This window comes from Corvus moneduloides, chromosome 6 (genome assembly GCF_009650955.1).
Source record: "Corvus moneduloides isolate bCorMon1 chromosome 6, bCorMon1.pri, whole genome shotgun sequence".
NCBI classification, from domain to species: Eukaryota; Metazoa; Chordata; class Aves; order Passeriformes; family Corvidae; genus Corvus; species Corvus moneduloides.
This window is the reverse complement of record NC_045481.1, coordinates 2138226-2159900: the sequence shown is the minus strand read 5'-3', so window position 1 is coordinate 2159900 and position 21675 is coordinate 2138226. Positions and strand designations below refer to the sequence as shown.

General features: G+C 47.4%; 2 protein-coding genes across 3 annotated transcripts in view; one reads left to right on the top strand and one right to left on the bottom strand.

The window, feature by feature from the left end:
• The first annotated feature begins 272 nt into the window (after positions 1-272).
• On the top strand, positions 273-15670 carry SAV1 (salvador family WW domain containing protein 1). The gene is made up of 5 exons (XM_032111114.1): positions 273-432; positions 2056-2502; positions 9480-9750; positions 10590-10733; positions 14511-15670. Exons 1-5 carry the CDS (start codon positions 339-341, stop codon positions 14710-14712), a joined length of 1158 nt encoding a protein of 385 aa, XP_031967005.1. The 5' UTR covers positions 273-338; the 3' UTR covers positions 14713-15670.
• A 243-nt stretch (positions 15671-15913) lies between these two features.
• The window catches only part of ATL1 (atlastin GTPase 1), a 30074-nt gene continuing 24312 nt past the window's right edge, over positions 15914-21675 (bottom strand). Inside the window, exons 12-14 of one of the 2 annotated variants that reach the window (XM_032111112.1) lie at positions 21241-21672; positions 19630-19644; positions 15914-16683 (exon numbers count right to left, since the gene is read on the bottom strand). In XM_032111112.1, the coding sequence (XP_031967003.1) occupies positions 16573-16683; positions 19630-19644; positions 21241-21672 (558 nt within the window). In that variant the 3' untranslated portion in view covers positions 15914-16572. The remainder of the gene's footprint in view (positions 16684-19629; positions 19645-21240; positions 21673-21675) is intronic. The other variant, XM_032111113.1, reaches the window with a different exon arrangement.

The window sequence follows — 21675 nt, the reverse complement described above, 5'->3', positions numbered from 1 at the left end:
AATTCCAGCTATCCCGGCATTTCTGCTCTCCCGGGCTCCCGCCGCTCCCTGAGGGGCCGCGCCCTCCCCGCCGCGCGGGGGCGCTGTGGCCGCGCCCCCTCCCCTGCGCTGCCCCGCGGCCGGCCCGGAGGGCGGCGGCCGCCGCCTTCCCACAACCCCCCGCGCGCCCGCCGCGTCCCCTCAGCGACCCCCGGCCCGGCCCGATCCCGATCCCGATCCCAACCCCGCTCCTGGTCCCGGCCCGGCCCCCGGGGGCGGCCGGACCCCCCCCCCCCCCGCCCTGCGGAGCGGGGAGCGGCGCCGGGCATGCGGGCGGTGGCAGCGGGCCGGGAGGTGGGATGCTGTCGCGGAAGAAGACGCGGACGGAGCTCTCCAAGCCGGGCGAGGTGCAGGGGAAGTACGTGAAGAAGGAGACGAGCCCGCTGCTGCGGAGTGAGTATCGGGGGGACCGGGCGACACCGGCGCGGGGCTCCGGGGGGCGCGGCCCGAGGCCTTTGTGTGCGGCCGGTGCGGGTCTGGCGGGCCCTGGAGCTGCGCGGCCTTGGCGGGGTGAGGGGGCCTCATCCCTGTGGGTGTATGTGGGGGTTATTCCTCCCTGTAAACGTGTGTTTAATCATGCTGTGAGCTCTGGGAGATAACAGAGGGAAGTTAAAACTGAAAGGAAGCCCGACTTTCAAAGCGAGCTCTGCACGCGTTGTGCCACCGGGTGCTCAGCGTACCCAAACTTGGTGGGTTTTTGTATTTTCTCGGTCCTGGGTTCCTCCGTTTTAGCAGGCCGGGGTTCAGACAGTCTCCAGGCACTGTTTTTACATGAACCGAAGTGATCGTAAGGTCAGGTTGGATGAGGCTTGGAGCAACCTGGGATAGTGGAGGTGTCCCTCTAGCACGGCTTGGAGCTGGGTGAGCTTCGGGGCACCGTTCCAGCCCAAAGCAATCTGCGATTCCGTGATTCCGTGACCCCGCGCTCTTTCCAGAATGGAGTGGTTGTGTTCCCGATCTGGGCGCTGTGGAATGAGATAACTGTCCCGCCAGGCAGTTGCATAAAATCCCTGCGGAAGCAAACGCTCCAGGTCCTAGCCATGACTCAGCCTGGTGAGGTCACCTGGGATGCAGGGATCTTCCCGTGGCTCTGATGCCACAGCCCTGTGCTCCCAGGGCTGGACCCAACAAATACACACTGAAAGTGCACTTAGGTTTGGTTTCCGTGGTCTTTGAAGACAACCCGAGACTGAAATGGGTTTGTTTACACAATAAATAATTGGATTGATTGCTGACACCTTCTGGGGTGCACCAGATTTTAACCATAAATTGTAAGAGTTTATTAATAAGGAGTAATTAATAATAGGCATAATCTCATTCTATATGGAAGTTATGATTTGTATTGACTTACCTGGCAGGAAACTACTTATTTATATCATGTTGAAAGTAAAAGTAGGGAGAGGAGGGATGTTTCACTTACTGAAGGGAGGCAGTGAAATTGTAAAGGGGAAAGTGAAATATCTCTGTGATAATTTGAGAATTTAACGTCTGTGGAATGACAGCATTTTTCTGGCTGAACTTTGTGGCTCTGGGATTAGGGGGGGTAGTGTGAATTCTGTTTCTGTTCTGAATTCCTGTGGGCATTAACATCTTGTCATTCCCAGTTATGGACAGCATTCCCAATGAAGCAGTAACCAGGATATTTGGATTTTCTTGACCCTTCTCATAGAGAGATACGAACCCTGACTGATGTAGCCACAACACAGTGTGGGTGGTTTGGGGTTTTTTTCACTTGTGTGGGTTTTTTTGATGGGTTTGGGGTTGGTTTGTTTGTTGTAGCTGCAGTTCTCCTGGCAGAACTGCTCTGTCCTGGCACCAGTCTGCTGCTGTTGTGGGGTGTGCTGGTTTCTGCTGCACCAGGACACTCTGCAGCATTCCCATCACATTTACATAGGCATTAGAGGTGCCTTGAGTGTGTTCTGCACGTGAATTTCTCAGTTTCAGGGTGTAAATCACCGTGGCCGCTCAGATACTGTATAGGCAGAATTCTTACTTCTCCTCCATGCTCTCTATCAGATCTGATGCCTTCTTTTATCCGTCACGGTCCGACCATTCCAAGACGAACTGATATCTGCCCTCCCGACTCCACATCCTCTGCCTACCCGCCGGGGGGAGATGGAATTGTTTCCAGGAACCAGAGCTTCCTCCGAACTCCGGTGCAGAGGCCGCCTCACGAAATAATGAGGCGAGAAAGCAACAGACTGTCTGCACCCTCCTACCTTGCCAGGAGTTTGGCTGAGGTCCCGAGGGAATACGGCTCCTCCTCGCAGTCCTTCCTCTCCGAAGCCAGTCCCGGGCTGGAGAACGGCGACGCCGGAGCCCGGGGCTATTACTACGATCGTTTCTACGATGCCCAGAGGAGACATCAGCTGAGCGACCGCCTGCACGAGGACTACAGGTATTATGAACACAACAGTGATCTTTTCCAGAGGATGTCCCAGAACCATGGGAGGCACACTTCAGGTAAGGATTCGTTGTTGCTTTTGTTAAAAATACGGTTTTGGTTGAGAGTTCGGGTGCAGAGGTGTGTCTGGATGATCAGGGTCGTGTTTGAGGTGTGTAGGACAGAGCTGCTTTTTCATGGCGTTTCTGGGATCTAAATAATTAGAATTGAGAGTTTGATCACACATACCCAGAAAGGAAAAACAGACTTAAACCAGGATTATTTTACTAAGTAAACCGAGTAAGGTCAAGCAAGTTTGAGTTTTTTAATGCCAGGCATATGTACATCTCCTCTGCACATAATTTGCTGGCTAGCAAGGAATTTTATTCATTGAGGGACATCTCCTGTTTTCATGCTGTAGAGAATTAACAAACAGCTCTAAATTATATTGCAGCATTATTATTATTATTGTTATTATCATTAAATTTTAACTATCATCTTATTATTTAATTTCATTGTTTGGATTTGACCTCAATAATTAAAATAATTTCCTATAAATAGTAAAAGGGAGAAATGACTGCTTTGTGTAATTAGCAAATTGGCATCTAATTAGTGCTGAAATTGACTTCCTAGTCCTTGCCTCCTTTCCTTTAGCTTTTAAAATTGTTTGTAAATATGCCTCTTCCTCCCTTACTTTGACTGCAACTTGCCTTTGTTTTCTAAAACAGAACAGCATAAGAAAGAAGAATCCATTAAATATTATTTTTCTGAAATACTTAATTCTGTATTTGATATTACAAAAGCTATGCCCAAGGAGGAGTTTGAAACAAACATTTCAAACCTGTAAATAATGTACCTTCAATATGAAATTCGTTGTCACTTATAATCTGTAAACAAGATAGCAATTAGTGTCTAATAAAATAAACCTCCTGTCTAGAAAAATAAATCTGCGGGGCAGAACATCAACTTTTAATGCTACTGACCTCGTGTGTGGGATTAGAACCTGTCAGTGCTTTTGTTTTCTTCAGCACAGAAATACTTCCATGAAAAATGGAAACTCCAGCAGGGAAATTCTGAAATGATGGTGTTTAAGGCCTGCTACTTCAATCCTCCTTTTATTTTGTTAAATGTTAATATATGTGAACTACTTGGATTTTGTGTGCAAACCATCCACCTCTGCCAGTTGATGCTCATCCAACAGTCATTAAACATTTACCTGGTCCAGGTAACAAGCACCTGGTAGTGTGTGCTGGGATATTTTAGGGAGGAGAGGCAGGAGGGGAGGATTTCTCAAACCAGTCCATCAATTTAACCTTCAGAATTACCACAGTAGCTGTGTCTGCTGAGGAGATTTCCAGAAATGAAGCTGTAGCTTGGAAGTGGAGGTTAATATATCAAATTTTTAAAAGAAGGGCTCCACAGCCATATTTTTCTCAATTGTAGCAACATCTTCCTAAACAGATTTTTTTTTCCTGCTCTTTGTTGACCTGTGCCCTCTTAGCCCTGGAAATCATAAAGAAGCTGCTCCTGTTTGCTTGGTTTTGTCATTCACTCTCATACTTTAACATTTAATAGTTTGAACAAATTCTACACAGGTTTGTGATGGGTGAGTATTTAATGTCATGCACTTGTAGGGAGAGACAAAGGTGAGCCTTTCAACTGCCAATGTTTTCCCTTTCCTCAGTTTTTTTTTCATCTCCATATGAACTCTTAAAATCCTCTTTTCCTTTTTCTTAAAGAATTATGTGGCCCAAAAAAAGAAAATTTTAGATTTTGTTACTTCCTTCATCTCACTGTTAAGCTTCTTTTTATTTGAACCTTCCATTGCCTTCAGACCTTCAGTGTTTTCCCAAATCTCTCTGTAATTCCTTGTTTCTTTTTCTTGCATTTCCAGAATACTGAGCCTGTTGCTTTCACTGTCTTTGTCTAAATTAACTTTTTCTTTACACATCCCCATTGGTGTTTCTCTTCATTGAGATAATTGATGGCAAAATTGCCTAATGCCTGCAGTTCCAAATGAAAAGTCTGTTTATTAGCTGGAGTTTGTAAATGCTGCCTTCTCCCCTTTCCCTCCTCTCCCAGCCTCCCTCTAAAGGTCCCCTTGGCCAGTTCTGGTGTGGTGTGGGTGGATTCCCAAGGAGATGTTGCCTGGTGAACACAAGGTGTTCTTGCTTTGATGATATTTCATGGTGGTCACACTGAGATGATTTTTGGGAAGCTGCAGTCTGGAGGTGAAGAAGTGCCTGTGAATTTCAGCTTTCATTCAAAATCAAGATTCTCCTCTTTGTAATTTGGAGAGAAGTTCACAACGTTCCTACCGAGATCTTCAAAGTGTTCAGCCAGGTCTTTAGGGAAGCCCTGTGGTTTTTCAGCAGCTGATGTTTTAGCAGTGCCATGTCCTTCCATAGGCATTTCTCCTTGAAGTCATGTTTTCTCTCTCATTGTGATTCACTTCTACCATGTCCTCCTTTCCATATTTTCATTAAATTTGTTTCTAATTAGCAATTCAATGCTGCTGATTTTCCTTACCAGTGTTTTCAGTTGAGATACCTCCTAATTTTGTATGTTTAGCTACCTCTGTGGCATTTCTTAGATTTTTAATTTTTTTTTTATTAGTGTCCTTTTCAAACTTTTAATTCTAAGAGACTTTACCTGTCTTTCCTCGCCATCTCTTTCCTCTCTTCTAGGTTAAAGTTTTGGGGAGGTCTGTGGTTGAAGTTATACCTACAGTGTAGATTGGAACTAACTTGTAACCAAGACCTCAGAGTTATTTGTACCTGTGTGAGCGGTAAGCTGAAACATTCTTCTGTGTCTTCTGTGAAAATTGCTGAGCTTGAAATCACACTGTAAAGGCACTTTCTGGTGGTGGATTGTGATGAGTTCACTGGGATGTCACAGGAGAAAAACAGTCAACAGAGAATCCAGTGTGCTTTTGGTTCGTCTGTTAAGCTGTACCCCTTAAAAATTGCAAACTTGTTTAATGTAAGAGCAAAATAGATACAAATGATGGCATGAAACCCATTTAGAGCTGAAATAGCACTGGTTTTATTTTTCTGTGTGTACACTTCTCACATTTTTAAACAAATGGCAGTTCCTGCCCTGTTCTTCTTTTGTGCTGATTTTGCAGTAATTTTGCAGCATAATTCTTGAAGCTTTCAGAGTTCTTCCTGTCATTTCCTATTTGTGAGTTTGTGCTTGCTTGGAACACCCCATTCCCACCAACTAAAGAGGTGCTTGTGCTCAGGAAGTTCCTTCAGATGCTCTGGAGTGGGTTAGGAAGGCCTGGGACCTGCAGACCTGTCTAAACAGGACAGTTACTGGAACTTTGTGTTACTTTATTATTACTTACTCCTTCAAAATTAAACAGTTTGTTCATCTTCTCTTCCTGCTCTTCACCCCGCTCTGATGAGGGGAAGGGAGAGGATTTTGGCATCTTCAAAAAAGGCTCTCAAGACAATTGGGCTAATTAAAGACAAATACTGTTTTGTAAGATTTGTTCTCCAGCACTTGGAAATTTGGGTGAAGCCACATGTGGGGAGTTCCTGGGCTCTGAAGTTTCTCTGCCAGCATCAGGGCATTTTCTACCCAAGTGAGGCTTTCTCCTGTGGTTTTACTCTTTCCCCTTTATGCTGGTGATGGGATTTCTCTCCTGTCCTTCTTACCTGAAGAGCTGCCCTTAGCTGGCCTGGAAATCTTTGCTCCAAAGGGCTTGGACTTCTTTCCAGGCAGGGTGCCCTCAGAGTAAAGCCCTTTTACTGAGCTGGGAAAGCACTGACATCACTTCCAGTTCCTTTGTTCCTTCCCAAAGGAACAAACCAAACACAGTTTCCTTGAGTGAAGAACACACTACAGATTATTCTCACTTGTGACTTTATTGGCTTCAATTACATTTTTAAGAGAAAGAACTCCTTGCATTGATAAAGTGCATTGCAATGTGGTGCTCAAAGGTAATTAATTCAAGATCTTAAGTTGTAGATTTTAGAAATGGAAGGAAAATTAAAGCCTCAAATAATTTTAATATTGATGTTCCTTAAAAGTAACAGCTGAACCAAAAAATACCCCATATTATATTATATTATATTATATTATATTATATTATATTATATTATATTATATTATATTCAGAATTTCCAAATGAGGCTTGACAAGTTCAAAAGAGACATTTTGAAAAGGTTTTACAAATGCATACATTTAAATTAACTGTTGACGATCCTTGAGGTTTGATAATGCCACTCCAGAGAGTGCTCATCCTTAAGCAGAGGAAAGGAAACATTTGGAAAAAGTGGATAATTTAAGCAACTGTGTTCCTTGGGAAAGCAGGAAGAATGAGGATTTCTGTCTTGTTACAGCTAAAAGAGTGTGTGAGCAAAAAAATCCTGAGAGTTACAATGAACTTGTTCAGTGTATCTTGTGGTAGGGATCATGTCCTCCATGCCAGGAAAACACCAGGTTTTACACTGGATGTTTGTATAAAAACTGTTCAGGTTTTATATTTGGGATACATAAATCTGGTGCCAGCCCATAATCCAGGGAATATCCCTGGTGCTTGCAGGAAAATCCTGTGTGCAGCTTTGGGCTGCTGTGAAAATGCTTTAGAGCTCAGACTTTACCTGGAATTTAAATACAGAAAATGTCATTCCTGGCAATTTGCCATGGAAAAGGCAGTGTTCACAGTCCATGGATTTAGGCTGTCTTGGAACTTTCTTCTTTGGGTTATACTTTGGAAAAGGTCACATAGGAATTTACTCTTCCAAGTGTTGTTTGGTCTTATTGTTGATACTTACAGGTATATTTATATATATTAAAAAGTTGATTTTCCTCTTCTCTTACTGTTCAGAACTATAGGAGGAGCTTTTTCTCTTATGTGTGTATCCATTCTCCCACAAAGGAACAGCTGAGATTTATCAGGAAAGCCAACAGACAATTTCTTTTGATCTCTAAAAAAGAATTTTATATGAGAAAATGTCTAAATTGCACTAATTGTTGATTTTCATGCCACACTGGGTTGAAGGCTTTATGGCCCTATCAATATCAACATCTTAAAACTTCCAACACAGAGAATATTCCAATATAATCTGTGATTTAAGGGAAAAATGATAGTTAAAACCATCAGTTTTTAAGTCTAGACTTTGATTTCACATTCATGGAACACTGTTCAAAACTGGTAATTTCTACATCTGTATAAATTTATTTTAATGGCTCTGCTTCTTCATGTATGAAATCAACGTGGCAAAAGGAATGGAAAAAACATTTATGGCCTGGTGTTACTTTCGTTCTTTGCATCTTGGAAATTAAAAATAAGCTGGCATTGGGAGAATCCATGTGTCAGGAGAACGTGGTGGTGCAGAGGTTGGCACCTCTTCCAGCTGTTGGGAAGCATTAACCTTTACCCCAAGGAGTAAATGGATTTGAGGCCAGAATTTCAGGAGGAGGAACTGTAAGAAAAATACAGGGATATGCAGATTTTAACAGTAAACAGAAAAATACGGATTTTTTTTTTTCCCCCCTCAGTCAAGTTTGTGTTCAGATCTCCTGGCAGTGTTGATTTAACAGTCACTATTTACACATCCATGAAATTACAACCCAGAGGTTCAGTTAATTGGGGGAAATCCTGGATCTGTTTATCCCAAGCACTGCATTTTCAAGAAGCTGAAATGTTTGTATTTTGTCAGTGGCATGAAAACCAAACCAGTGCCTCCACTGTAGCAAGGGGCTGAACCAGCTTCCCTGCCCCAGTCCTTCCAAAGGTCAGGAAGCCTCCAGGATGTGTCTTTGGAATTAAGGTCTAGGTTGTTCAATCCTAATTAAAGATGGACACAGCCATCAGCTTCCCTTGATAATGCTGACAAATAGGTAAGTACTGAAACAAGAGGAAATCCTTTAAGGCCAAACAGCTCAGAACATGGCAATGCTGGAAAAAGATTTATGGATGAGGATAAAGCTTTAAAGAAACTCAGGAGGATGTTTTTGAGGGGGGGTTTAATTTATTTTTTATTTATCCAGTTGTTTTGGAGCCTTCCTGTAACTTTATTTTGGATTATTGTTATATTTTGTTAGGAAATAGCTCACCCAGATTTCAGGCTGTCATTTTAGATTAGAGAGACTCTGCGTTTCCCTTCTCTCAAAAAATAACCCCACAAAAATGTTATTCCTGAAAAAAAGAAGGAGGGGGTGTATTCCTGTCAGTAAATATGTGAGGGGGTGATTTCTGACTTCTAAAAAAGTGGGAAAAGTGACTCCCAAATCCTTTCTGCTGGCTATGGAAAATAGTAACACACAAACTCTGGTGATAATGGGATTGAATAGATCTATTTGGTTGTGGGATGAAAAGGTAATTGGAATTGTCTTTAAAACCAGACAGTGTTTAACTGTAGAACTGTGAGTGACTGGAGGGAATTACTTGAAATGAATTTTAAAAGAGAGCTGAATTTAGCCCAGCACATCCAGGACGTAGCGAATTCCCAGGGATGGAAAGAACCTGCAGAATTCTTGATTATGTCACTTGGTTTTTGTGGTTGGGTGTCTTGGGGGTGGTTTTTATATGAGTTTTCTGTACTTGCTCATCTAGCTTTTATTTCACCCAGCTTCCCGAGTATCCCTAGGAAGGGATGGGAAAGGAGCTGTTCCTGTAGTCACGTCTCACCATCCAGCTGCTAATTTGTAAAAGCTCTCTGTGTGTTACAACAAATCACATAATTCTAAGTGCTACTGAGCAATCTCTTAAATTTAGTGACAGGTAAATCCCAATTGTGCTCTGTTTCCAGGGAAGAGGTGGGAATTTAATCAGCTACTGATTCCTGTCAGCTCTTGTACCCCCAACCCTGCTTGTCTCTCCTCTCTCCTTTTACCTTGTCCTGTTGCTGTTCTTGACTGGTTCACCTGAAAGGCTTTGTTGGGACTCAGTGATTTTTCTGGATGGTTTTCACTTCTGACTTTAACTAGAAAAAGAGCTGTGGGGTTTTTTTTTGTTGATAAATGAAGCAGCTGTAATAATTTATTAACAGAAATTAAAATTTCTGTAAATCTTGAACTAACCACTGATCTCCCTTTGTTGTAGGCATCGGGAGAGTTGCTGCTACATCTTTAGGAAACTTAACAAATCATAGTTCTGAAGATTTACCTCTTCCTCCTGGCTGGTCAGTGGACTGGACTATCCGAGGAAGGAAATACTACATAGATCACAACACGAACACAACCCACTGGAGCCACCCTCTGGAGCGGGAGGGGCTCCCGCCGGGCTGGGAGCGCGTGGAGTCTGCGGAATTCGGGGTCTACTACGTGGATCACATCAACAAAAGGGCTCAGTACAAACACCCCTGTGCTCCCAGGTGAGCCTCCCACCTTCCCTGCTCTGCCTGGGTTTCTTTGTCCACTTAGGGCAGTGGAGCTGGGTTTGGATCAAATACAAAAAAATCCTTATTTTCAGCTTTGCTGGTTCTCAGTAAGGTTTTTAGAAAAAGTTGGGGGTTTGTCTCATGTTTCTGAAGTTTAGAAGCAGGATATTGCTCCTAAATCTAACAAAGCAGCTCTTCAGCTGTCAGTAAAACATCAGAGTTGCTGAGAACAGAATTGAAATGTAAACTGAAAGGAAGCTTGATCTGATGTTCCTGGAGATGCTCTGAACATGTGAAACATGAATTAAGTCTTGTCTGGAATTAAAATGGATATTTTAGCTACTCATAATTTCAAGGTAAAATAAAATTAATACACACCAAATCCAATATTAATTGTTAATACACACCAAATCTAACAGTTAATTGTTAATATTTAATTAACTGTTAATTTCTCCTGCTCAGTCTATTCTGCGGATACCCAGGAAGAGAAAGTTCTTCAGCTTGTGGCACAAAAGATAAATAAATACATAGGGATACCTTTATATGGAATAACTCTGATCAGCTGCTGCCTGAATACATCTGTTCTAATACATTAACTGGTGGATTATATGAATCAATACTTTTTAAGAACAGCTCCAGGGCTTTGTTGTGCTCTGGTGAGTGGGGCTGAGGTGAATTTTACCACAACAGCAGCAGCAGGTTGCTCGGTGCGGGCCAGCTGAGGCAACGCCCCGTGTGAGGTTGCACACCAGCCTTTGCACTAATTAATGTCTGTGTAATGTTAATAACTCCATGATTGCAGTGGAGGTGACGCTTGTCCCTGTCCCTTGCAGTGTTCCCCGTTACGATCAGCCGCCCCCCGTGTCCTACCAGCCGCAGCCCGCGGAGAGGAGCCAACCCCTGCTGGTCCCTGCCAACCCCTACCACAGTGCTGAGATCCCTGACTGGCTGCAGGTCTATGCCAGGGCTCCTGTCAAGTGAGATTCTGCCTTTTTTTCTTCTGCATTTCACACTGAAAGTGAAAAAAAAATTGAATTTCCACGACTGACAGTGGAGCTTGTGCAGTATCTGGTTTTTAGCTGCATCAGGGCTGAGGTTGACAGCCTGAGGGAGTTGTACCAAATGTTTACCACATTAATTTGCTTTGTTTCAGGCATTACTTGAAGTGATCACTTCTTGCAGCTCACACAACTTGCAGAAAGCTCTGTCAGAGAGTGAAGGATGTGTTTTGCTTTCAGAGTATTTACAAGAGCAGTACCACGTGCTCAGAAAATATGTGAAACATTTTTAGGGTGTAACTTCCTCATGTCTCTTATATTTCTTTTTTAAACAGCACAGCTTTTCCTTCACCCTTAAGAATTTTAAATCATAGAATCATGAAATGGTTTGGGTTGGAAGGGAAGTTAAAAAACATCCCATTCCAACTCCTGCCATGGGCAGGGACACCTCTCACTATCCCATGGTGCTCCAAGCCCTGGCCAACCTGGCCTGGAACATTCCAGGGATCCAGGGGCAGCCACAGCTGCTCTGGGCACCCTGTGCCGGGGCCTGCCCACCCTCCCAGGGAACAATTCCTTCCTGATAGCCAACCTGAATTTATAAAGCCATTCCCCTTGTCCTTCCCTCCATCCCTGGTCCAAAGTCCCTTTCCAGCTCCCTTGGAGCCCCTTTAGGCCCTGGAAGGCCAAATACAGGCTGACATCTATATTTCTATTCCTATATTTCTGTTCAAGAAATTGAATTAAAAACTAAGTGGTAATAAAAAGTCATTTTGTCACATAAACTGCTACAGGAACAGGGAGTTTCCTCCAAAAAAAAGGTTTGAGTCAGCATAAACAAATGAGATTTTCTGATGGGTGCAAGCTCTGCAGAACAGTTACACTGAATAGAAAGCAATAAAACCCCAAATATGGTTTAATAATTATTAAATCATGTACTATTTGTAGGGAGAATATGGGGAAACTCAGTTTTACAGCAGCGAGGCCAGTCTGGAATTGCAAATTCAGGCTGAGATGTGACTCCCACTAAAAAAATTTCCCTATTTTTATTACCTGCTTCTAGTAACTACAGTTTGAATGAGTTTTATTACTTCTTGTGACTGCTGGGTTTGCCAGCAGCCCATAAAGATTTAAATTGCCCTAAAATCCCCCAGTTCACTGAGGCTCCACACTTAGTTCCTGTAGCCTGTAGGATTTGTTCCCTAGAAATACTTCCAGTTTTTGCCTGCAGCTGCATTTTTTTATTTAGCTCTTTGGCACATCCAGACAATGTAATTTTAAATAGTTCAGTCTGTGTTGTGTGGATTCTTTCGGATATTTGTCTTCAAACTTGAGAAACAAATACAAGACAAACAATTACTCAGGGATTTCTTTCTATCAAGTAGGCTGAGACAAGGTTTTAATTATCAGCACAGTTTTGCACTGAAATAATTTGGTTTATTTTCTTACGGTTTCTTACTTACCCCTGGCACTGTAAATCCATGTAGCTGTAAAGCCCAGTTGTTTTTGGTGAGAAAAGTAGATCATTATGGCAAAAATAGGGAATATTAGGGGTTTTTCCAACAAATTTCTCTAGAGGAAAAGAATTAGGGTTAGAAAAAGCTTAATAGAGAGTCCAGTGTTAGCCAAAATAGTCCCTACTTTATAGGGAAAAATTCCTGGCTGGAAGGGTGGGGAGGCCCTGGCACAGGGTGCCCAGAGCAGCTGGGGCTGTCCCTGGATCCCTGGCAGTGCCCAAGGCCAGGCTGGACATTGGGGCTGGGAGCAGCCTGGGACAGTGGGAGGTGTCCCTGCCCATGGAAGGGGGTGGCACTGGATGGGCTTTGAGGTCCCTTCCAGCCCAAACCTGTCCAGTATCAAGGAATTTTTGCTCCCTTGAGGAATCCTTTTCCCCTCTCCTGGCATCTCTGGGGTTTTGTTTGGAGAGCCCAAGTGCAGCTCTCGGAGTCTCACGCTGCCGTCAAGACTCCAAACTTGATCTTAACCCTTGGCTCAACTCTCAAATGGGATCTTTCTCCCTCTTCAGGTATCCCAATCTGGGAGCTGTTCCCACGGTGGCATGAGGGTGAGGACCCCAAAATTCCTTCCTTGCAGAGATCACATGGTTCAGGTTCTTCCCCACCTCTTTTGGAGCTGGGATCCGAAGGCAGGACTTTGTTCTTCCAGCCCTACCCAACTGTAGGCTGTTGAGATTCAGGGCAAATCAGCGTCTCTTGTGTTGACACCGTCCTGGTTTGTATTAAATCCTTGGTATCCACTGGGAAAAGCCCAGGGCATGGGATATTCTGGCTGCCTGCTCTGTTCTAGTAACCTCCTGTTTCTCAGCCAGGGGTTTATTTGGCTCCTCATGAGTGGGAAAGGAGAGAGAGGGAAAGGTGTTGTTCCTGTGATCTCAACAATCCCAAGGTGCTCCCAAAGGTGGCTGTACCTGGAAACCTTCAAACCCCTCTTTGTCAATACAGAGCTCAAACTCCAAACAGCTGCAATTTGTTATTCCTCTTTTGTTGGGGGAGAAAACTGATTTTAGCAGTGCAGCCCTGTCAGGATTAGGGATAACTTCAGTACAGCAGCTGTTCTTTAGGAAGTTTATAGAAGCTGTGCTCAGTTTTAGTTAAATTCTTAAAATTCCTCAGAGCCTCTTTGGAAGTCACCTGCACGTCCTGGTGCTTCTCTGATGCCTCTGGAATGTGACCTTTCAGTGGGGAATGCAGTTTATTTCCATAAATTCACTGGTATTTCAGCTTCAGCCTTCACTCAGGTGAATCCATCTTCTCCTGTGCCTCAGCTGCACCAAATAATTCCGTTATTCCATGAGTTTCTCCTGTTCTGTAATAATCAGAGCAGTCAGCTCCCTATTTCCAAGCTAAGCAAATCAGATTGTGAGTGGATTGTAATGAGGGAAAAGCAGGAAAGGAGGGTGGAACCACATCAGGGCTTGCATTAAATATTTATTGTAGATTATTGCTGCTAATTAACCAAGAGGGGTTAATTGGAGAGGTTAAGCAGCCAAGAACACTCGTTACAGCTGGATTGGGAACAGTTGGTTGGGAGGGAAGGCTGGCACTGTCCCCATCCCCTGGGAGGTACCTGCTGAGCTGCTGGAAGAATTCACTTTTCTGCGTTACTCTGATTTTAACAGATGTTTTACGGTAAATGTTCCAGGTGTCTCGTGAATGGAATTGCTGTTCAATGCTTCCAAAATGCATTTCCATAGAATTCCAGAATGGTTTGGGTTGGAAGGGGCCTTATAAACCATCCCATCCCACCCCTTCCACTATCCCAGGCTGCTCCAAACTCCATCCAACCTGGCTTTGGACACTTCCAGGGATCCAGGGGCAGCCCCAGCTTCTCTGGGCACCCTGTGCCAGGGCCTCCCCACCTTCCCAGCCAGGAATTCCTTCCCAATCTCCCATCCATCCCTGCCCTCTGGCAGTGGGAAGCCATTCCCTGTGTCCTGTCCCTCCATGCCTTGTCCCCAGTCCCTCTCCAGCTCTCCTGGAGCCTTCTCTTCTCCAGGTGAACACCCCCAGCTCCCCCAGGCCGTGTTTTCTTCTGGTTTATTCTGGTCAGTTAAGGGGATCTCCTGTATTCCTGGAGGTTTTTGGTGTGTTAGCTGGGACTGTGCCATTTCCCTGTGATGTTTCTCCAGCTCATTTCCACTCCCCAACTCCTCATTTTTGTGTCAACCACGTAAACCAGGCTAATTCAGATTTGCTCAAGAACCAGCCTGGAGAAACCTCTCTGCTCTCCCCCCAGGTACGACCACATCCTGAAGTGGGAGCTGTTCCAGCTGGCCGACCTGGACACGTACCAGGGGATGCTGAAGCTGCTGTTCATGAAGGAGCTGGAGCGCATCGTGAAGCTGTACGAGGCCTACAGGCAGGCGCTGCTCACCGAGCTGGAGCACCGGCAGCAGCGGCAGCAGTGGTACGCGCAGCAGCACGGCACCAACTGCTGAGCTCCAGCCAGCTCTGACAGGTTCTTCTCACACCCACAAACAAACTCTCAAAGGAAAAGTGCTTTTGTTGAAAAGGCAGCTTATTTTTGTTGACGTTGCACCTTTGTTATTATCCTCTTGAATATTTTTCTACATTTATTATGTGTTGTTTATAAAAGTGGAAATTGTTTGTTAATCTTTTTTTTCCGTACCGGGAGTAGTTTGTTATCCTGAGAAACCAGCAGTTTGATGGGTCCCCTGATCCTTGATCTCTTTCCTACCAGCCAGCTGCAGTATTAAAAGCTGGCTATGTATTTTTTAAGGGCAATAGATGCAACTGTCATGTCCTGGCTTCCAAACGTTGTCCAAATCCAGATGCCTCGTTCGGGGTATTTCCCTTGGGATTTGGGATCCCACTCCTGAGAGAGCTCTGCTCTTTGTTTACAGCTTTAATGTACAGAACACCAACCCTGGGCCTGTTCAGTCCCACCAGGAGCTGATTTCACCCTTCGGATCCGAGCGCTTCACTGAAGTGAAGCCTGAGTTGCCTTATTTTTTACTTTAGCTCATTAGTACTCCAGACTTACTCCTAATTTTCACACAGATTACTCAGAGGGGGAACACTTGTACCTTCCTAAAGACCAAGATCTCTAAGCAGAGTGGTTTTGATCCTGCATTTCCCAAAATCTGACCCGCTCCAGTGGAAAGGCAGTAGCTTTGTCTGACCCACTGTGCCACGCCACGGGGAAAATCAAGGATGTAACAGCAATTACTGTTTTTTTAATGAGCTTTTGTCTTAAAGCTCCTCACTTGGGGAAAATAAATTGTCCGGTTACCCTCTCCAGTAATTTCATTTGGTTCATTAATTGTCCTGATATGTTATTTATGGGTTCTTTTCAGTGCAATAAACACTGCAGACAAAAAAAGTACATTTCTTGTAAATCCTATTAATTCAATAAAAATCATTTTGTTCGATGAACCAAGGGTTGTGTGACTGAGTTTGTGGCCTCTTAAAACATCAAATAAACCGTTCTTACAAGCAGTAAAAGCCACATGGGCTTGAGACAATCAAAGCTCTTGGTGCCACCAAGCTCTGGGTCTGTCAGTGGGTGAATTACCCTCAAAACACCAACTCTGAAATCCCAAATCAAACCAAAAACAAAAAATCCCAGAGGAGAAGCTCTTGCCTGGCAAGTGAATAACTTTTCCCTGGAGAACCAACTTCTTAGGAACCAGAAGCAAACTTTAATAGTCCTGACAATAAAAGAATAGAACTGTACCACACGTCCTATGCACTATCATGGATAAATATGTACAGAAATACAGTGAAACTTCCTCCAACACAGCTACGAAGTGACACTTTGTGCAGACAAACAGCAACGGCGGCGTTCCTCACAGCACCGTTAACAGACCATAGCAGAAGTGCCCTTACAGTGTCTGATAAAGCAAGTTAATACATTTTAATCATGTTTATGTAATTGAACAGTTAAACGAAGGAAAAAACCGTGGTTACATGTTATAACTTGTTCAAGTACCTGAAATAAACTGGCTCTTGGATAAGCTTCAGCCTTTTTAGTTGCGGTATCACGTAAATTATCGTTTCCTCAGTGGCGACTAATTAAGAAGGGGGAAATAAGGCTTCATAAACGAGCTGGGAGTCGCTGGCTATGACAAACCAAAGCTCTGGGCTGCGGCAGTGCCGTATGTACACAGGGACAGGACGCATCCATGCTGGCCCTGCCCCGGCGGGGCCGCTCCGCCTGCTCCCAGCGGGATCGGGGATGGACACGGGGTGAGGATGTCGATCCGAGGAGGAGACGTCCGTGCCTCGGCCATGCACGGCTGGGAACAGGCCGGGACTGTGCCCTGTGGGGTTCTTCCCTACACCTTCTTCCTGTCGGCGCCGTCGGTGGGCTCGGCTCGCTGCGCAGGGAAGGCGTGGTGGTACAGGTGTCTGTGGGTGGCAGCCGCGCTGTACAGCTTGTACAAGGCCTGGGGAGAGAAACACAGTCACTGGCCAGCCCCTTCCCACTCCCAGGGAATCCCAAACCCAGGGAATCCCAATCCATTCCAGCCCATCATGGCCCCTGCATGTTCTGTGCACCAGCACAGTTGGGTCAAGTGTCCAACACACAAAAGGCTCCAGCTCACGGATTTAGGACCTGAGGGAGTGGCTGGAGCTGTGCCAGGGAAGGTTTAGGTTGGAGATCAGGGAAAGGTTCTTCCCCCAGAGGCTGCTGGGCACTGCCCAGGCTCCCCAGGGAATGGGCACGGCCCCGAGGCTGCCAGAGCTCCAGGAGCGTTTGGACAGCGCTGCCAGGGATGCCCAGGGTGGGATTGCTGGCATGTCCAGGCAAGGCCAGGAGCTGCCCTGGATGAGCCCTGTGGGTCCCTTCCAGCTCAGGACATTCTGTGACTCTACAATTCCAATTTTTCAAACACCTCATGCCCCTAGAGCTGTATTAAATCCATTATTCGGACTATGAGTGAGGGATTTGGGGGTTGTTTTTCCCTTCGTGTTTCACGCAGTTTCAATTCCTGCAGCCTCAGCGTTTGCTTTCCCCCCTCAGGCAGCTCCCCGAGGTGATCAGGGTGTGACGGGTCATTGTCCCCATCATTCTTCTGCAGATAATGCGGATTTTTTCCTCCTGAATTTACTGTTTTCCGTTTGTCCTGGAGCGAGGCCAGGCTCAGAACAGGCGGGAGCGGCTGCAGGGCTGCCCCGGAGCTGTGCTTCCCACACGGAACCGATGGCACAGCACCCACAGGGCTGGGACCAGGCTCCGGTCCCATGGGGGTGACAGGAGAGTAACACTCCCCATGTCCCTCCCTGCCTGTTCCCCACCTTTGTCCCAGAGAAAGCAGCACAGGGGGTGCCAGGCCATGGCTCTGGCTGCAGAGGATTTGGTGTGACCATCACGGAGCTGACGTTCCCATTTCAAATGAACTTGTCGCTGAGGGAGGAAAAAACCAACCCAACTCCCACCAGTTCCTGCTGGGGACCGCTGGCAGGCCAGGATTAGCTCTGGAAAGGGTGGGAAGAGGCACCTGACCAGCAGGAACCCACACTGACAGGGTGACGTGTTCCTTGTGGGCTCAGGGGCTGAATGAAGCAGGAGAGGCTGAAGGGGCAGTGAGGAGGAGGAGGGTGAGGGCTGAGATGCCTCCAGAGGTGTCCAACAGGACGCTGATCACATCCCAAACAGGCCTTTGGGAACAAAGTGGCGTTTTGGGATTGTTTGGGAACACAGTGGACTGGTGGAGGAGACTTCACACAGCTTCTCTGCTTGTCTTCCTTGAAAATTCACCTTCAAGCCCCATCTAAGCGACCTTGCAGCATTTTGTGCTGCTTTAGAGGGTTTTGTGCTGCCAAACCAGTCCCACAGTGCTCATTTTTACTTGGCAGGTTTTGTTCAACACCTCATCCACAGCAAATCCCATGTTCTGCTTCTTGCTGGGGTTGGTATCCCCGGGGTCTCACAGGGCTGCCCTGGCTGCTGGGAGGGATAAGGGGTGGGAGGGTTTTTAACAGCTGGAATTTCTTCTAAAGGAACTCTCCACAGAATCCAGTGGCTCAGGAGGTGGCACTGCCAGCTGGAGCTGGCAGCCTTTGGTGACACAGAAAAACATGGAAAGGTCTCGTGTCACACCTCAGCCAGGCTGGGGAGGCCCTTGGACACAGAGCTGGAATAACATCCATGTGCAGGAAGGTTGCCTTTTTTTTTGTTTAGTCAGATCCTGGTGAGGCTTTGCCCAAGGAACATTCCAGGAGCTCACACTGGGATCCTGCAGTGCTGGGCAGGAGGAGCACAAGGAGCCGGGCACACAGAGCTGCTGGGGCTGTGATCATAAATCAGAATCCCAGAATGGTTTGGGCTGGAAGGGACCTCTAAAGACCATCCAAGCTCCAATCCCCCTGCCATGGGCAGGGACATGGTTGGCTATCCCAGGCTGCTCCAAGCCCTGTCCAGCCTGGCCTTGGACATTTCCAGGAATCCAGGGGCAGCCCTAGCTTCTCTGGCCACCCTGTGCCAGGGCCTCAGCACCCTCCCAGACAGGAATTCCTTCCCAATCTCCCATCCATCCCTGCCCTCTGGCACTGGGAACCCATTCCCTCTTGTCCCCAGTCCCTCTCCAGCTCTCCTGGAGCCCCTTTAGGCCCTGCAAGGGGCTCGGAGCTCTCCCTGGATCCTTCTCTTCTCCAGGTGAGCACCCCCAGCTCTCCCAGCCTGGCTCCAGAGCAGAGGGGCTCCAGCCCTTGGAGCATCTCCGTGGCCTCCTCTGGACTTGTTCCAGCAGCTCCACGTCCTTCTGACATAGGACCCCAGAGCTGGAGGCAGCTCTGCAGGTGGGGTCTCCCCTGAGTGGGGCAGAACCTCCCACGCTGGGAGAGCAGGATTGTATTCCTTGTGCTGCCCAGGGAGATGCGGGGAGATGAACTGTGCCTCCCAGGTTCTGCATTCAGCTTAATCCATTATGGGGTGGTTTTTCCCAAAAAACAACACCCACAGCACTTCCAGCAGCACGGAGAGGCCTGGCCAGGCTGTCCCTGCCTGCACCTGCACAGTTGGTGCTCCAAAACAATCTGGGGTTTGGGTTTGACCTCCTGGCACAACAGGAAAATCCCCCAACAGAACTGCTGGGAGAAAGACGAAAATCCCCATCGTATCCTCTGATACGTTCCTCGTTCCCCACCCAAATCTCTCTCCCACTTGGCTCCCAGGAGCGCCTGGAGCGCCGTGCCCACATCCACACCCTTGCCCAGGCATCTGGATCACAGGGAACAGCCAGAGCCAGCCAGGCCAGCAGCTGCTGCCCCAAGCCCTTGTGACTCCCATCCTCCACCAGGCCAGACATGCTTTTGGGGCCAAGATGCTTTTCCCAGGAGCCCAGGGCCTGGCTGGCCCCAGCAGCATGCGGAGAACAAGAGCCACTTACCTCATTGGTGCTTCCCTGGGAGAGGCATTGGGAAGGGGGAGACAGAAAGAGAAAGAAACAGCTCTGTGTATCACAGGTGTCCATGGGGTGCTCCCAGGGGGGCTCATCCCAAACTGGCCCCCTCTTGCAGGACCCCTCACTGCTCCGTCCATCCCTCCTGCACCTGGTCCCACTGCCGTGGGACAGAGCCGCTGGCTCGTGGTGGGCACGGTGACACTGCCCAACCCAGCACCTCCCCTCTGCCACAGCTCCTTCCTGGGAGAACTTTCCCTCTGCTTGGAAAGCCATGGGGGCTTGTGGCAGCCAGGAACAGCTCCAAGCACTTTACCCTCTTTGTTTTCCCCCAGCTGGACATGCTGCAAGTGGGCAGCACCTCTGGTTTCCTGCTGTGTCCTATTCTTGCTGAACTCCCACTGCTTCCTGCACTGGGATGGGCTTAAATATTCCAGCATATCCCAAAGGCTCCTGGGAAGTGCCCCTGGGCAAAGAGCCACTGCAGGGGGCTTTACTGGGGGTGCTCAGGCTGCTGGGGACAGGGCAGCTGGGATGAATCCAGCTGGAACACCAGGGATGTGTCTGCTGAGCAGCACCACTGCCCAGCTCTGCCATGAAGGAACATCAGTAAACGTTGCCTTTATTTCCCCCAAAGCTGCAAGGTCAGCTGCAGCAGCACAGGGAAGCAGGGAAATGTGCTTGCTCTCCATGAAAACCTCGCTGGTGCAGGAAAAGCAGGGAGGGAGCAGGTGGAGAAGGGCCCTTCCTGGCAGAAATTAGACCTGGGATGGCTCCTGAGGGATGAGCTCCTCCAGCTCTGCCGTGGGAAGGGCAGGAGGGCACTGCAGCCTTTTGGTTCTTTGGGCACAGGGATTGTAGCCCTGGACGGGGTGCAGGGGGTCAGTGGGAGTCTGTGTGGGCTGGGCCTTCCCTTTTCTGCTGTGGGAACAGGGAAGGGCTGCAATGGGAAATCGGGGTCTGGTGCCAAAACAAGGAGAGCCAAGAGCTGGCCTTTACCTCTGGCAGAGCCAAAATCCCTGCCCTGAAGCAGGGGAGAGCGATGGCTGCTCCTCTTTAACACCCACAGGCATGCACACACCAGCACACACACCAGGATCCTCCCCAGGGGGATCCAGGGCAGAGCTGCCCATTCCCACAAGGCTCCACCAACTCACATTGGTGACGGGTAAGACAAGTAGGAAAGAAAAAGGCAGAACAAAAGAGCTTGCTGGGAGTTTTCTCAGATCTACACAGCTTGTTTTCCACACTGGACAGGAACTGGAGGCTCAGGGACACAGCTCCAGCCTTGCTCACCCCACCTGTGCTGCCCCATGACCTCCCCCTTACAAAAAACTCTACAAACTGATCTGAAAACAATTCCTCTGCCCCTCCTCTCCCCATCTGGAAGGTCTAAGGAACGGATTAGAGCTTCAATTAAAACAGGGCACAGATCTCCCTGCACTGATCCCAGCACAAGCAGCTGGATCTAACCCCAAAAGCCAAAACCATCTCAAAGGGGAGGAAAATCAGGAAAACTCAAGGCTTAAAAAAACCCAGTGGGGTGCAGGGAGGGTGCTTTTAGTGTGCTGGTTTGAAATCAAAAGCTCTTTAGCCTACCTGGTCCCACAAGGCTGCGGCCACTTGGTCTATTACTGCGCCCAGTTCTCTGTACTCCCCAGAGTATCTGATATAAGCCCAGGTACAGAGTGTGATAAGTGTCAAGCCCAGAATCATGTTGCACAGGCTGGCTATGATGTCCAAGCCAATGAAGCCGGTGACGCCGGCCAGCACGTAGGTGATGAAGATGACGACGAAGAGCGTGGCCGGGGTGCGGGCGGCGTGGAAGATGTTCTTGCTGTCGTTGTGTTTGATGTACTGGATGTAGAGCTCGTCGATCTCGGCCTCCAGCTGCTGCAGGTAGCGCCGGCTGAACTCCTCCCCTCCCATCTTCTTCACCCCGCGGAAAAGCCGCACGGCCTCGTCCTTCAGCTCCACGTGCTTGGCCTGCAGGTCGCTGGGAGCCAGGAAGGGTTTGTCCCCTCCACACACCTG

Coding starts and splice junctions, on each gene's coding strand:
- SAV1 (XM_032111114.1), top strand. CDS start 339: ATGCTGTCGCGGAAGAAGACGCGGACGGAGCTCTCCAAGCCGGGCGAG. Junction 433..2,055: donor GACGAGCCCGCTGCTGCGGA/GTGAGTATCGGG, acceptor GCTCTCTATCAG/ATCTGATGCCTTCTTTTATC. Junction 2,503..9,479: donor CCATGGGAGGCACACTTCAG/GTAAGGATTCGT, acceptor CCTTTGTTGTAG/GCATCGGGAGAGTTGCTGCT.